The 16,901-nt window shown below is 41.7% G+C and overlaps 1 protein-coding gene across 10 annotated transcripts in view; it reads left to right on the top strand.

Moving 5' to 3' along the window:
- Positions 1-16,901, top strand: part of APBB2 (amyloid beta precursor protein binding family B member 2) — a 442,316-nt gene that overhangs the window by 364,461 nt on the left and 60,954 nt on the right. For all 10 annotated transcript variants that reach the window (XM_064285876.1, XM_064285875.1, XM_064285882.1 and 7 more), the window contains one exon: positions 1,118-1,245. In XM_064285876.1, the coding sequence (XP_064141946.1) occupies positions 1,118-1,245 (128 nt within the window). The remainder of the gene's footprint in view (positions 1-1,117; positions 1,246-16,901) is intronic.

Raw genomic sequence — 16,901 nt, forward strand, 5'->3', positions numbered from 1 at the left:
CCCTTGGGTTAGCAGCTGAGCACTTAACCATTATACCACCAGGGCTCCTGAGAACCTTTGAAGGGAACCTAAAACATCCTTCTCAAAGACTCTGCCAAAGAGCAGTTATCTGCCCCACCCTGGGATTTGAAGACCCACCAAAAAGCCTTCCTGTTCCTGCCCAGCTAGACCTCCCAGCTTCAATTCCACAGCTTCTGGACTACCAGTCACCTTCATGAGAGACAGCCCTTCAGTCATACAGCACATGTTGAATGGTTTCTTAATATTATGCCTGTGCAGTTGTGGTTGGGGGATAAAGTTGAATAATGTCCTTGCCTTCAGGAGCCAGCTTATGTAGGGAGACAGGACACCACAGCATGAAAACCTGAATAGCGATGCAAGAAATGAAAGACCTGGGTGCTCCCTTTTATTGGTATTACTAGAGCACGTGTGTAGCTAAAGGTATCACAGGCCTGGATCAAATTATTTAACCTTTGAGCCTCAGTTTCCCCATCTGTAAAATGGAGATAATAACAAACTGAGCTCTCATGTTGAGCGATTTTATGGACACCTTAAGCAGGTAGCATAATATCTAGTATATAATAAATGGTCACATAAATGTTAGCTGTCGACAGTACTAAGGAACATCATGAAGCTTTGCCTGCTGTTTGCCAGGCAAGTCACACAAATATGAAGTGCTGCAAAAGTTGAGATGACACAGACATAGGTGTGGGTCTGGCCAGAGAGGGAGGCATGGGGAGAGAGGGGTTACTGAGGGGTACACTGTGCATGGGGTTAGTAAAATACCAGATGTCACCAGGGAACCTGTCATTAGCTTTTTATCTTAGAATAAAAATTCAGAAATGTAAATAATTAAAAATAAGAGCCGACTAGAAAGCTGGCAAGGGACACATTTCAGAGAACCTGGAGAGGGAGAAGGAAATTGGTATGTGTAGGGAATATGACAGATTTATGAATATTTTAGTCAGGAGAGAATGTTTCTCTCCTAGGAAAACAAAGTATAGACCCAAAGGTGGCTTCTTTTGATCGTTGAAATGACACCCCTAGATACCCGCAAACATCGTAAGGCTTTGTAGACTGCATGAGGAAGACAGCATGTTTTCTCATTGAATCCCAGGGGAAGGACATGTACCTGATCCTGGAGAATGACATGCTCAGCCTGGTGGACCCCATGGACCGTACGGTGCTCCACTCGCAGCCCATCGTGAGCATCCGCGTGTGGGGTGTGGGCCGCGACAATGGCCGGTGAGTCCACTGCGTGCTGTGGCTTTGTGCCACTTACCAAGTGCCCCAGTTTTATCTTAACACAGATTACGGTTTCTAACCATTATTATGCTTCACCGAATGTGGAACTTGACAGTAGATGCTGCTTAGAAATATAAAAAATTAAAGCACATCTTTATTTCCCAGTTCATATACCCTCCAAGCTGCTTCCCTTCCTGGCTTCTGTACCTCAGACCTTTTGGCAACTCTGGATCCTGCCTTCAATTTCTGCATATTTCCCTTCCTGACCACCCTCATCATCCAAGTTCCCAACTCATCCAGACTCTCCGAGCCCTGGGTTTTTTTTTCCTTTCTTTTCTGTAGTTTGTTTTAATCCTCCGTGCATTCCATTGAGTTTCAGCCATTTCAGGTTCAGGTTCCCCCCTCCCACCCCATTGGTGTTTTCAATTACAGAGGGCTTGCTAGAAGGGAAAAAGTTGTACAGTCTTTAGCGACAAGCCTTAGATCATTAAATCATGACTATTGGGAACTTTGGGGGCTTGGGATTTGCAATAGATGAAATTTGTTTACGGTTTATTAATATTTTTAACACACAAAACATCAGTCATGCCACAGTTCCACTCAATGTGTATTTTTCTAAAATCCTACCAAAAATTTGGCATTGATAGGAAGTGCTACTTGCTTAGAGGTGTTGTGAATTTTCTGTTCTTCGGGATGACAGGAAACAAACAAGCTCTGGTTTTTAACGTGTATTCCAGTTTTACTAGCAAATGAAGTCAGAGACCTCATACTTGGATACCATTGTTAAGTGACTGGGCTACATGAAATACATTTTACCCTTAAGTTAGAGTCAACCTTTGGCCATTCTCAAGGTACCGAGGATCTTCTGGCATTTAGGGATAATCTGCAGGATGATTAGTTTTCACTTTGCTGAAAATGGACAAAAGCATTGAAGAAATGGGAAAAAATCCCGAACAATAGAGAGATGGCTTTCCTGGGCTGTGGTTCCATTCCCGGGCATTCTGGTTGATTGGGTCTTTTCGTGCTCTTCTGGGGCGTTTACATGGGCTTATCACAGCCTTTGTCTACCAAGACTGGACATTAGTGGATTGGATTGCCCTTTGATTTGGTTCCAAGTCCTAAGCCAGAAAGGAAGGATCAGGTTAAGTATTTATCAGCTGGAGAGCATGAATTTATGCTGGAACCAGACATGAGAAATCATCTGCAAAAGAGGGAGGTAATGTGTCTTCTAACTGCTGATTGGATAAATTTGCTGGGAGTACAGTGTGTCTTTGAGGTTTTCATAACAGAGTATAGAGGGGCGACAGCCGGGCCAGGTGCTCTGGGGATATTAGTGGGTAGATTATGTGTACACACTTGTCATTTTCTTGCTTGGCAGAGCTATAACCCTGGAGTTGATGCATTGGCATGACCTGATTAATTTTACAAGGAAGATATCTGGTAATGTTTGTTGTCATTAAAGACCTTTAGCATTGGTGGGAAGCCCTGGGTATAATGTTCTTGATCCTTTCCTGGTTCCTGTCCTCCAAGCTTGTTTTTAAACAGGAGCCAAGATGGAGATTATTACATACACGTGCACCTAGATAGGGTTGTGTTTTCTTTAGATAAGTTGTAAGTATATTTGATTCCATCAGGTTGTCATCCTACTCCAAACCTCTAAAGTGAAGCCAAATGCTATGTAATTCAAACACCCGGTTGACAGAATTACTCAAGGTCTCTAAGCCTCAGTTATTCCCATCTGTGAAATGGGCGCAGTAGTAAGGACCACAAAACATACACACACACACACACACACACGCACACACACACAAAATGTAGTAATTTGCACAATAATGCAGGCATAGCAAATGCTTAATAAATGTTAGCTCTTGATCTTTTAAAGCAACGTACACTAACAGATGCAGCTAATTATGTGGCTTCCTTCCTTTCGAAGATAGTTGAAAGCAAAAGAAGGAGACCTCAGAAAGGCTTCAAGAACACATTATCATTTTATTCAGAGGATGAGAGGCTGTTCCAGACATTGAGTTTGGTAGAAGGAACCTCTTAAAAAGTAGAAAGAGCCCCTCCCGCCATGATAGCAGTGTAAATTAGGCTACATTGCTTTGGTTATGTTTTTGAAACATAGGCCAGGTTACTTGTATTTTTTAAACCACATCTTGCTCAATATCAGCATCTAAGTGTGATTTAGAAATACACTCGGGTTTCCTCCTAAGCCATAAGGATCTCAGCAAGCTCCTGTGGTTGTTGGGAACCCTTGAGCTGGATTGCCTTTGGAAGCAGTAAATAAAAAGTATGTTTGTCAGTGAAAGGTTGTATTTCTTCCCATTGGTCCCCCAAGTTTTCATTCCCTAGAAGAAAGAGCCTTTGTATTCCTGCTTTTTTACTTTCCTTTGCTCTTGATTCTTTTTTTTTTTTTTTTAACAGCAATTTACAAGAGCAAATTCAATTTTAAGGCTAGAAGAGAAAAGGGTTTTAACTTTGCATGAATAAAACATAAACGTGTTTCATTTTGCCTGTGAAAATGGGCCCATTTCACATTCTCATTTGTAACTTTCCTTGCTAAGAAAATGGAATCCCTTAGGGATTTCTTGATGTGGTTATAATGAGTAAGTATGTGTATCAGAGGCTTGAAGGGCACAGAATCTTTCTTGAAATCCAGAGTGCTTCGCTGAGCCATGTAATTTCAGAATTTATTAAGGTATTTTGGGTTTAACGTTTTCTTAAGGCTTTCAAGTGGTCGTGATTTGATTCGAAGAAATTTCTTATGGAGTATGTTTACCTTGGGTGAGGAAGTAATCTGTTTGTTTCTACCTCCAGCTCCCATCCTCAAGGTTGATTGGAGAAACCCCTTACCAAGAACAGTGTGAGGAGTTACTGTTGGATCAAATATAGGTTCTCTGTGGAGTTTTGGTTGTTGCATGACTGGGCTGGAGTTTTTGTCTTTTTGTTGACAGTCATGCCTATCATTCTAATGGCACTTAGGTTCAAACCCATCCAGCAGCTCCGTAGGAGAAAGACCTGGTGATCTGCTCCCAGAAAGATTACAGCCTAAAAAACTCAGTGGAGCAGTTCTACTCTGTCACATGCAGTCACTATGAGTTGAAATCAACTTAATGGCACCTAACAACAACAAGAATATTGAAACCCAAATGTAAAGTAATTACATTAAACATAAATGGACTAAAATCTCCAAATAAAAGGTAAAGCAGAAGTATTATGGCATTGCTCAGAGCACAGTTCTGTACTGCCTGCCAAAGTAAGAGCTGCCTCCTCTCTTTTAGCCATCCTGTTCTTTGGTTCCTTTGATCACAGACAAATCTCAAGGCTCCAAGAGACAAAGATTGGTGAAAGAGGTTTCATAAGCCTTGTATTTCCAATCAAATACAGCACCAGGAATACCACCTGGACTTGACCTGCACTTTTTCCGTCCTCTGTGTAAAGGAGGGCCTCTTTACGGGTGCAAATGGTTTTGGGCCTTAGATCCGAAATTTTGTCCTCAGTGACTGGAGCAGTGAAGGATAACGACTATAATCATAATCCGAGGATAACTACTACTGTCTGTCTCATTACTTTGCTGATAAGAATCAGCATAAAGCTGGTTTCTCAGAGGCTGAGGTCAAGTATATCTCCACTTTCCCACTTCCCCATTATTCCTGGTACCAGCTGCTCTCTCCATGGTACCCTCAGTTTCTCCGCTGGGTTTGATAATTTACTGAAATGGTCACACACAACTCATAGACTATACACACGGTTCGTGCTTTCCTAGGGTAACAACACAGCAGTAATAGGATACAGTTTGGGATGCAACTCAGGATCAGTGTCAGGATCATAAGGATACAATTCATGAAAAAGGTACATGGGCAAGGTCTGGATAGGTCCCCAAAGCAGAGAGCACATCGTTCCCTTCATCCGCTAGGAAATTCTTCAGCCAATAAAGACTCCAGGATAGCTACTGGCCAACCCCAGCTCTAGGCTGGCATCACAACAGCTCTTAGCATGTTTATAGTTCTTTAACCTGGGTCTGGGAGGGTTTCTGGTGTGGGGTTTCTGTATCCTAATGGACACACCATCCCTCTCAGCCAAAAAATCTCTGCTTTTTGGCCCTTTACATAAGCTAGCTCACGTGCTTGTTGTCAGTTACCTTGTCAATTGCTAGGCAATGGTATTTTTCCAAGAGGCTTAGAGGTAGGTGTGCTATGGAACACTAATCAGGTGAGATTTTCATTGGCTTTCCTTGGGTGGGGGGGGGGGGGTTCTAGGATCAGTTGGAGCCAAACAGTTAATGTGCTCGACGACTAACCAAAAGGTTGGAGGTTCAAGTCCACCCAGAAACACATCAGAAGAAAGACCTGGCAATCTACTTCTGAAAAATCAACCACTGAAAACCTTATGGAGCACAGTTCTACGCTGACATGAGTTGGAGTCAACTTGACGGCAACCAGTAACTGGTGGGATCAGTTGGGAAACAATGAGTTAAACAGAGCTTAACAGGCCACTTTCCTCAAGACCCTCACAGAGACTTGCCCACACTCATGTGCACTGTGGTATCCAGGAAAGCAGTTCCCAGACTTGACTTTGGAACCGTTGTCTTCATGGAACTGCAGTCATGCAGAACACACTTTGGGAAATGCTGCTCTGATGAGAAAACTCATTATGTTAAATTAGTGGCAGTGCTAGATTGCTGTGTGTGCATGTTTTGTTTTGTTTTTTTCTTAAACAAAACGGAAATAATTTTAATATATAACTATGTTAAGTAGCGATCCCACTGGGCTTACTGTAATAAAGATAAAACTCCTTCATAATTAATAGCAGCTATCAACAGCCATTGTGCTCAAGTGCTTTTTAAAAAGTGCTTTCATGTGCAGGTTAAACTGTTTACCTTGTAATTTTGTTTATGCTTGTAGTTTATAGAGAAAAGGACTTCCTAGGAGGTGTTTTATACATCTCTTCTTTTTCTTATGAATGATTTTCAATACAAGTTCACTGTATGATAGATTATTCATAAATTTCCAAAGAGTTTATCTTTGACTTTGACCTTTTATTTAAAGAATAAAGTCTCAAATGTACTGAGTATTTGCTTCATAGTCTCTTCTAGGATATTCCTAACTGGTTTTATGCACCAAGACCCAGGTTTAAGTTGGTGTTTAAAAAGGCTGTTGCCACACATCGTTCACGCTCTTGTTTTCCTACCAGTGTTGTTTCATTGTGTTTTAAAACACTGCTTAATTTTTTTTTTGTCCTGATAAATATTGGGATTAATTAGTTGGAATATGCAAAACTTTAACTCATAGGCTTTTAAATTTTAAATGTGCTTTAGTAATCAATGTCTTCCCTCTTATTTAAGAGATGAGGAAACTAAGGGCAAAAGTTTCTTTCGCCTTGCCTTAGATGACCCCACTAGTCTGTGCAGAGTGAACAGAATGTGGGTATTTTCACCAATCTGCATAGGAGAAACAAACGCACTGCCGTTGAGTCAATTCCAACTCTAAGTGACTCAATAGGCAGAGTAGAACTGCTCCATAGGGTTTCAAAGGTTGTAATCTTTACAGAAGCAGAGTGCCACATCTTTCTCCCATGGAGCAGCTGTGGGTTCAACCCACTGACCTTTTGGTTAATAGCCAAGCGCTTAACCTGTGTGCCACCAGGGCTGCTTCTGGTTAGAAAGCTACTCTGTTAATCCCAACAAGAGATAATGGGTGGTGAGAGAGACACGAGGACCAGCAGTGGTAGGGGGAGTAGATTTTATGTACCTTAAATACCCTGCTAGGCAGGGAGACAGAAGTCTGTGTCATGGCCCCTGCCTTTAAGGATCTGACCTTCTTATTGAGCCAATGGGACACACACGTGAAATGAGAGCAAATTACAGCCCCAAGGCCTGTTTTTTATGGCCCATGAGTTAAGAATGGTTTGTACATTTTTAAAGGATTTTTTAAACAAGGAGTCCCTGGGTGGGGAAAATGGTTAATGTTGCTCAGCTGCTTAACCAAAAGGTTGGAGGTTCAAATCCACCCAGAGGGGCCTGGAAAAAAGTCCTGGCAATCTACTTCCAAAAAATCAGTCACTGAAAACCCTGTGGAACATAGTTCTATGCTGACACATGTGGAGTTGCCATTAGGTGGAACCAGTTTGATGGTGATTGGTATTGGTTTTAAAAAAAGAAGAAGGAAAAGACCCAAAAGGCATGGACCAGACTCTTTATAAAATAAGCATTAGAATAACAATATTTTCAGAATAGAGTCAGGTCTTTCTGGCTATTGTAGGAAGATGTTATGGAAGGGATGGGGTTCTTTTGGACTGTTGTTCTTTCCTTTCCTACCTGTGTCTTAGTTCTTCCAGCAGCACTCGAGGTGCCTGAAAGCATTGCTCAGCCCTGTTACTGTTCCTCAAAGCTAAACCTTTGTGTATTAAATAAGGTACCGACCAGGTTGCTACAACAAGTACCCTGAAGTCCACTGCCTTAAATAATAGAGGTTAGTTCTCATGTGGCAGTCTGCAGCGAGCAGTACCATCTGGAAGGGCAGCTCTCAGCCACAACCACTCAGAGACAACGCTCCTAGGCTGTCACTTCTGCCATCCCTCGAATGTTACCTTGCTCTAACGAGGGCAAGTGACTTGTCTTTACATTGAAAATGACCTAGAACTTATACACCGTACTTATGCTCACATTCTATTCACATCCCTTTGGCCGTACTCAGCTGCAAGGAGCTATGGGAAATGGAGTCTCTAGCCTGGCGAACAATTGCCAAGTTAAAATTCTGTTACCAAGAAAGAAGGTCCTTAGGTGGCACTAATGGTTTGTACTCGACTGCTAACCTAAGGGCTGGTGGTTTGAACCCACCCAGAGGTACAACAGAAGAAAAGATCTGGTGATCTGCTTTTGTTAAGATTACAACTAAGAAAACCCTGTGGAACTACATCTACTCTGCAACCCATGGGGTTGCCATGAGTTGAAATTGACTCGACAACAACTAACAACAACAAAAACAAACCAAGAAGAGGAAGCGAAACAACTAGCAGTCTAAAAACTAACCTGACTTCCTAATCCATGCCTTATTGCTTCCCGTGCTCTGTGATGTTGGGACTGGGACTCTGCACAACACCCTTCTGCCTCTCTAGTTTGCTGCCTGTTAGACTCTGGCGAATGTGGAGCACTAGAAGGAGCCTGTGAGGCTTGTTCCTTCCTGTTTCTCTGAGCGTCATTCTAGAAGCATGTCTTCATCCCAGTTTCTCATAGCAGCAGCTGAATCCAGTTTGCAGTTTGAAGAAAGGTAGAACCAGCTTTATGAAGTCCCTGGTTCAGAGACACCAGCACAACCAGCTGCCGTGAGCTCGTTAAAGGTCTGGGGTACATCCTTCAAGCCCAGAGGCACCAGCCAACTGGGTCCTGCCTCCTCAGTGGCCAGAGGTGTTGTCTGTGTGTCGCTTCCTCCAAGCTTCTAAGTTTTAATAATTCCAACCTCTTTCCTTTGTTCCCTCAACCCTGCAGGTCACAGCTGCCTCTTGCAATTGTTTTCTCCATAATAATAACTTCATATTCTCTCTCTTTTTTTTTTTTTTTTAGTTACAGTTTTTTATATTCTCTCTGTTGAAATAACTGGTGTGGTTTCTGTTTCTTGCCTGTCTGTCTCCTGGCTGACCCTGTCTTGTACACTCCTTTATCTGCCCCTACGATTGACTCAGAGGAGCCTTGGTGGTTCAGTGGTAGAATTCACGCTTTCCCTGTGGGAGACCGTGTTCCTTTCCTTGCCAGTGCACCTCATGCACAGCCACCACCCATCTGTCAGTGGAGGCATGTGTGTTGCTAATGACACAAACAGGTTTCAGCAGAGCTTCCATGCTAAAACGGACTAGGAAGAAAGACCTAGCAAACTACTTCCAAAAATCAGCCACTGAAACTGTATGGATCAAAATGGTCTGATCCACAACTAATCGTGGGGATGGCGCAGGACCAGGCAGTGTTTCATGCCGTTGTACGTGGGGTCTCGCCATAAGTTGAGGCCGACTCAGCAATGCTAACATCAACCACCAAGATTGAATTAGCACTGAATAAAGGAGGTGGCCACTTACACAGTGTTGAGAATGTGTGTCTTCTATACGGAGGGCGTTCACGAGAGCTTATTTTTTGAACGCATGAGTTAGGCTGTTCTTTCTGCTTAGCTACCCCACATTGCAGGCACACAGCAGTGCTTGTGCTGAGAAGATTTCTTTTCTAAATTGGTAGCAGTTGTAGTGATGAAGAGCATTTCTGTGTGAGAGGATAGCAATTTAGAAATAGGGTGCCTCTTGGGTTTTGAGCTAACCTGAAAGTTTTCTCTGTTTTTGCCCCACCATTGTTCTTTTCCCATGAGTAACTTGGTGGGGTCTCAGCCTGGAGGAGGAGCACTTCTCACTGGCATCTGGTCAGGATTCTTTAAGCCAGACAGTAATGAAAGATTGATGGACTCCCGAGATCTGCTGATGAAAGTTTGATCTAGAGTATGTGCTGTCTTGCCTCAGGGAGAAGAGCCTACAGGGAGAAAGCAATAATTCTCTCCCAATGCTACAGTATTATCTTGACCTCTAGAGTTAATTTCTTTTTAATACAGTACCACGACAAGCAGAGGCATCAGGATTTACTTGACCATTTTGCTGACTTACACTGTGGTTATATTTTATGTCTTTAAAGGTGACTTCCTTCTTCCTATTAATCACACTGGAATGCTTGGTGATACCCTCAGCTTAGAATAACCTTTAAGGAAAGACATTGTGTGAGTGATCGTCCAAGAAAAGCCTCCCTCAGAAGCATGTGTGAGGGCATTTTCAAACCTATCAGTCACGGTGGCGTTGTCCCTGTTGATGAACATAGGAAGGCGGCAATTTCGTCAGAGGAATGCATCATCCATTTTGGTGACACCGGTTCTAGTACTTAATCCCACATTTCTCATAAGCATGTTTCCGCACCAACCATTGAAGTGTAGAGGCTTGAGGCTGCCATGTTAAGAGGGGCAGAAAATGCCGGTGATGATCCCTGAACAACTTTCATCTTGCACTTCCCCTGAGTCCCAAGCCAGATGAGGAATGGGCCCTTCTGAATGTAGTCTGGGGGTGACCTATCATGCTTAGCTGCCGTGATTTTCCGTGTCAGTCCTCAAAGTACCATAGTGTTCTTGGAATACTTAGAACATCCCAAGAAAAGAAGGAAGAATAGTTTTAGCGGAGAAGTAGCCTAATAACCCATGTAAATGTGGATTATTGTCTTTGAGAGGAGAGAAAGTTGTGTAACTCTTGTAACCCCGAACCTCGCTGGGTTACTGGTGTGTTGCAGAAGCCCCATAAATGATTAGGTGTTTGATGAATTGCTAAAAGCCTCATGTTATTGCAGGTGAACGTGCAGTCACTGCTTTTCATACACAAGTTGTCACCTTGAGCCTTTTTACTCAAATGTAATCGTCCTGGGATTTTTGGCTTCATGGTGGTCCAATGACTGAAAGCATAATGTGGCACAATTGATCACCAGGGAAAAGGGATTTGAGAACACTAGGGTGAACTCAAAGAGTCTCGCCATGTACAATTATTTCAAACTTTTGAGAACTAGAGTAGGTCAAGAGAAGGAATACTGGAGAAGGAATCCCAACATTAGCAATATAATCGCCATTCTTCCCTTATACTGAAGTTAAGCACATGACTTAGTATCCCAGTCTTTCTATCTGCAGTGGGGATCATCTCTGCGATGGCAAAGACGTGGAAGTACTTTGGTGGAAGTTTCGTGTATTGGACCTGGTGTACTATTTTTATTAACATAGTAAATTTTCCTTGGAACATTGACCTGGATCAGCCATACCTATTATAAAAAATTGCGAGAAATTTAAAAATACTGGAGTTGGCATTATTCTTTGACTTTAATTACCTGAAATTGTTGTTAGTTGCCATCAAGTCAGCTCTCACTCATCGCAACCTTAAGTATAACAGAATGAAACATTGCCAGGTACTGTGACCCTTTATAATCACTGGTAAGCTTGAGTCCATCATTTTGACTATTGCATCATTCCATCTCATTGAGGGTTTCCCTTGATTTCACTGGCCTTCTACCTTACCAGACATGCTGTCCTCTTCTAGTAATTGGTTTTTTCTGATAGCATGTCCAAAGTAAATGAATCAAAGTCTCACCATCCTTGCTTCTAAGGAGCACTTAGGTTGTATTTCTTCTAATACTGATTTGTTTGTTCTTTTGGCAGTACGCCATATATTCAGTGTTCTTCGCCAGCACCACAGTTCAGGTGCATCAGCTCTTTAGTCTTCCTTTTTCATTATCCATTATTATTGGTTCACTGTGAGTCTTGACAGATGTGTTGACAACTCTTCATAGAGCTCCCCAGAGCTCATCTGTGGCTACCCCTTCAAAGGCTAAAGTTGGTATTTAGAGCCCCCCAAAGTGGCTTTGTATTTTTGTGACCCTCTTATTAAGCCAGACTTAGTGTTTAAGTGTCCAAGCTGTGACTTAAAGCTTTGGAATGAATTGTATTTTGAGGAATTATTTTTTAATTGGCTAAAGTGAGAATTTATGGAAATTATCCAGTAGTGAGTTTTTCATCTAGTCACTTAGGTTCCCTGACTTGCTGCTGCTGTCATGTATGAGACAAATGCAAGCTCTTAGGGCCAGAGAGTCAGCGGGGGGCTGGGCAGCTTCCCACAGGAGCCCACATTTCTGTGCTCCTCCCGTACCAGCCTCTCTCATTAGACAAGAAGACAGTGAAACCTGTGAGAACCAGAAGTCAACAGGACTGCCTTGTTTTTCTAGGTCTGGCAAGTTTTGCACCTTTGACAGGGTGCAGTCTTACCGCTTTTCTGTTGCTCTCTGTTAATGAAAAATATTTGAGTTTTCCTTCTCTGACAGATTTCCACCTTACAGAGGTTCTCGTTTTTGCAGGTTTTACTGTATTCTAACAAAGCTGTATTTTTAGACTTGGAATTACAAAACACTCCTCCCCCGCCATGCTTTCTCTGAAAAGTGCTGTGTTCTTATGAACTTAGTTTTCATTGCAGTCGCCTCAGTTATAAGTGATGAACACATGAACAAAATTTCTACTTTTTTGGTGATGCTATCCTTGTTTGTTTTTAATCCTTGAGGACATTGTCCTTTATATTGTTAGGTTGTAAAAAACAGATACGCAAATATCTTTTAGACTTTAGCATCTAGAAAATGCCGCCTCTGTTAGAGAATTGGAATGTTATCTTTTTGGTTAACAGTGGAAATTACTTTGTTATCGTTCCCTTTTTGCCAGGAAGTTTAAAGTTAAATGCTCAGCTGCCATAATGTGAAACCTCTGTAGATCAGAAATGTGGTCGAAATGAATATTTAGGCTAATTAATTGACTTACAGAATTCTCTCTCCCCTATTTTATTTTAAATTTTACTTTTCTAATTTAAGAGTGTGACAGAATGTGTGCCTTTTATCGTAAACCACTGTAATTCTTTTTGGAAGCAATTTAGATATACATTTAAATAAATAAATATGTATTAATTAATTAAAACCGTGCAATTATAATGTCCCATTAACCAATTAATTATTCAGTAATTGAGAGATACTGTACAGGATTATTGTGTGTTTGGGTTTTCTGTATATAAAATCCCGAAGCAGCTAAAAACAGCCAAGTTAAAAATACGTCTTTACAGTCAATATTTGTTGACCAATTCAAATAACAACTGTGGCTTTCTACATGAGTTGGAGAATAATAGTGTCACAGAAACCACCTCTGCCTTGAAGGTATTTGCTTGCCAAACTGGTTTTCTCCACCACCAGGAATTCCAGTATAGAGATACGCAGCGATTATATCTAATGGATACTGTGGAATTTCTTAACATATTTTCTCCACAAATATGGTGGCCTAGAATAATTGTCTGCCCCTTCCTTGCGTAAAAGAAATGTTCTGATTTATGTCTATATAGCCTGTAGCTTAAGAGTTGCTTTGCCTTTTTTATTGACATAAGAGTAGCTATAGAAGATATTTATTAAGAAAGATAAAACCTAATACTGTTCGTTAAAACTCACTAAGTCAGGGGTTGAGAATGAAAGGGAAGTTTTAAATACGTCTGCACTGTACAAATAAATTGAAGTGCTTCTCAAAAAAAGAAAAAGGAAAAGAAGATGGAATATAGCTTAAGTCTTCAAATCTTGGGTCACTTTTAATCATAACATTGTTAATTATTCTCTTATGTCTTGGAACCATGCTGTCAGAGCAGATTATGTCAAAAAAATTAATCAGGGAAAGAGGAGAAGAGAAATGGCTGTCATTGTCTAGAAGGGACACTTTTTTTTTTTAAGCTTGATAACTATAATGTAACTATAATTATACCTATGTATTTCTAAGTGATCCATAATTGCTTTTTCCATGCCTACTATGGATTGAATTGTGTGTCCCCCCGAATTTTATGAAGCCCTAAGCCCTATACCTGTGAATGTGACCCTGATTGGAAATAGGATTTTTTTTTTTTAATTGTTGCTATTATGTTAAGAAGTCAGATTAGAGTGGGGTGGGTCCTAAACCCCATCCCTTCTGAGTGGTATCTTATAAAAAGGGAAAACAGACACAGAGTCACACACACCCAAGGGGAAGATGCCATGTGAGGACCATCTACAGCGAAGGCCGGCCAAGAAACGCCTGGGGCTGCCAGAGGCTGAAAGAGACAAGGAACGATCTTCAAGAGCAGGTAGAGCTTAGCCGTGCAAGCACGCTGAGTTCAGATTCCTAGCCTCCAAAATTTTGAGACAGTAAATTCCTGTTCTTTAAACCACCCAATTCTGGTATTTTTGTTACAGAAGCACTAGGTAACTAAGGCAGTGCCCAAGGCCACATCTTTCTCATTGCTAATTTGATGCCTCAAGCTGTGTCCTCTACCTGGAATTTCTTTTCTCCCTCCTTCTTTTCCTCTATTATCTGTCAGCCTGGCTCTGCCTACCCCTCTGGGGGGTTTACTAGATGCCCGTTTATTAAATTCCCACTATGTGTTAGCCAGAGGTCCCTGGGTGGCACAAATGGTTGAGCACTTGACTACTACCCAAAAAGGCTGACTGTTTGAACCCACTCAGAGGCACCTCGAAAAATAGGACTGGCATTCTGCTCCTGAAAGGTCACAGTCTTGAAAACCCTATGCAACACAGTTCTACTCTGTACACATAGGGTCGCCATGAGTCCAAATAAACAGCAACTAATAACAACGTGTCAGCCACTGTGCTGAGCACCAAGGATGCAGCCATGAATAAGGACTTCAGGAACCCTGTGCTTGTTGAACATACTCTCTAAGTGGAATAGGCAAGTAATTTACATGCGCCATTGAGTCCCATGAAGCACTTTGTAATGTAACAGTCAAGCCCTGTGCAAGCATTAGATGACATTGCTATCTTTATGGCTCAGGTCCTGTCTCTTCTGTTAGCTCTTTTTACTACTATTTGTATCAGTCAGCACAGGCAAGGTTATGCTGCAGTAACAACTCAACAATCTCAGTGGCTTAAAGCTACTACCAAATGTCCAATTCAGGTTGGCTGGGAGCGTGGCTCCTTGTGGTCGTTGTCCTCATCTGTATCCAAGACTGATGACAGAGCCACCATCTAAACTAGAGCACTACTGGCCATGATGACAGTGGGAAAAGGGTATATGGTGAAGGATGCACCCACTCTTAAAACTTCTGCTTGGAAATGACATTTACCATTGTGTTCATATCTCATAGACCAAAGCAAGTTACATGACCAAGCCTGACTTCAAGGGGTGGGGAAATATACTCCTGCCCTAGGAAGAGGACTGGATACTGGGAAAGAATAATATAAAGTTTCACCCCATTCCAGTGTACTGTGATCTTTTTCATCTCTGTACTTGTATAAATCTTACTGGTACTTAATCTTTTCAACCTTGTGTTGTCACTTAACGTGGATGTGTATGTCTCACCAGTTAGATTGTAAATTCCTCAAAAGCCAGCACCATATATTTCCTTGTATGTAATGCGACATGATGCTGCCCTTATATCGTTGATGTTGTTATCTGCTATCAGGTCAGCCCTCTACTCATGGTAACCCCATGCACAAGAGGATCGAAGTATTGTGATCCATCGGATTTTCATTGGCTGATTTTTCAGAAGTAGGTTGCTGGTGGACTTTCTAGCCTGTCTTAGTCTAGACGATCCACAGAAATCTCTTCAGCATTGTGGTAATATGCAACCCCCACCGATAGGTGATGGCTGTGCTTGAGGTGCATTGGCCAGGAATCAAACCCGGGTCTCAGGCGTGGAAGGTAAGAATTCTACCACTGAACCACCGCTGTCCCCATCCTTATATTGTCATGTGCTGTTAAGTTGATTCTGACTCATAGTGACCCTTAAGGCAGAGTAGAACTATCTCATAGGGTTTCCTAGGCTGTAATCTTTACAGGAGCAGATCACCAGGCTATTTCTCCTGTGTAGTGGCTGGTGGATTCAAACTACCAACCTTTCAATTAGTAGCCAAGCGCTTAACCCTTGTGCCACCAGGACTCCTTATAGTAGATTTTTAAAAATGCTTTTGGTTGTATGAAAGAGAGAATGGATGTTTTATAGTGTGCTAAATGCCTGTGAACATTATCTCATTCAGTCCTTTCAGGGAATAAAGGACAAATTATTATGCACCTTTGAAGATGAGGAAGTTGAGACCTAGAACCTTTACTTAACTGGCCCAGTGGTGCATGAAAAACATGGTTCAGTAAGAAAAAAGCACCTCTTGAAAGAGAAAAGTGGGTGAAATAAAATAGTTGGTTCTATTATAGCAGTGGTTAAACAAATCTATACATTTGGTAAAATGACATAGAACTACACACACGCTTTATACCAACATCAATTTCCTGGTTTTGATCTTATTCTATAGTTAAGTAAGATATAACCAATGAGGGAAGCTAGGTGAAAGATACAAGGAACCTCTCTGTACTATCTTTGCAACTTGCTTTGAATCTATAATCATTTCCAAACAAAAAGTTCCTAAAAATCTTTAAAAAAAAAAAATCAGGGATGAGCTATGTTTGAGACCATATATTCTGGACTAGTGCTTTGCTATTCCTTTTAGCAGTTAATGTGGTGCCCCTTTTTGCGGGTAGGGGCTGGCATGGCCGCCTGCCCCTGATGGGCACTCATTAGAGAACCCTGCCCCTCCCAGTGCATGTACCATCACTCAGACTGTCCCTCATCTGCACCCAGTGTCGGGCCTGGAGGGCTGGAGGCAGAGGAGTTGCCTATTGAAATTCCTAGCACATCCCCCTCCCCCGGTTATTTTTCCAGTGAAGTTAAAAGCCTCCAGTGTTTATTAAATAATTAATCATCCCTTCCTAGAAGGGCTACTTCATTTCATGGGTGAGCAGTTTATTCCCAGAGAACTGTGCCTTCCCCCAAAATGATGTAAAACACGATTTGATATCTAAGTTTTTAGACACTTGAATGTTTTTTCTCTCTGCCATTTGAACTCAAAGGTAGCGTAGTGCATATTCATTTCCACTTTGTTCATTTCAAGAGATGCATGTTGTGCGGTGACCGGGCACTCTTTGACCTCATGTTTTTCCGTTTCTAAAATCGTTTGTAGAACCTCATATGTTAAAAAAAAAAAACTAGTGACATATGACATATGTTAGTGCTCATAAATTCCAGTAACTTTTGGTATTATGGTA

Source organism: Loxodonta africana, chromosome 5, assembly GCF_030014295.1.
Source record: "Loxodonta africana isolate mLoxAfr1 chromosome 5, mLoxAfr1.hap2, whole genome shotgun sequence".
Lineage (NCBI taxonomy): Eukaryota > Metazoa > Chordata > Mammalia > Proboscidea > Elephantidae > Loxodonta > Loxodonta africana.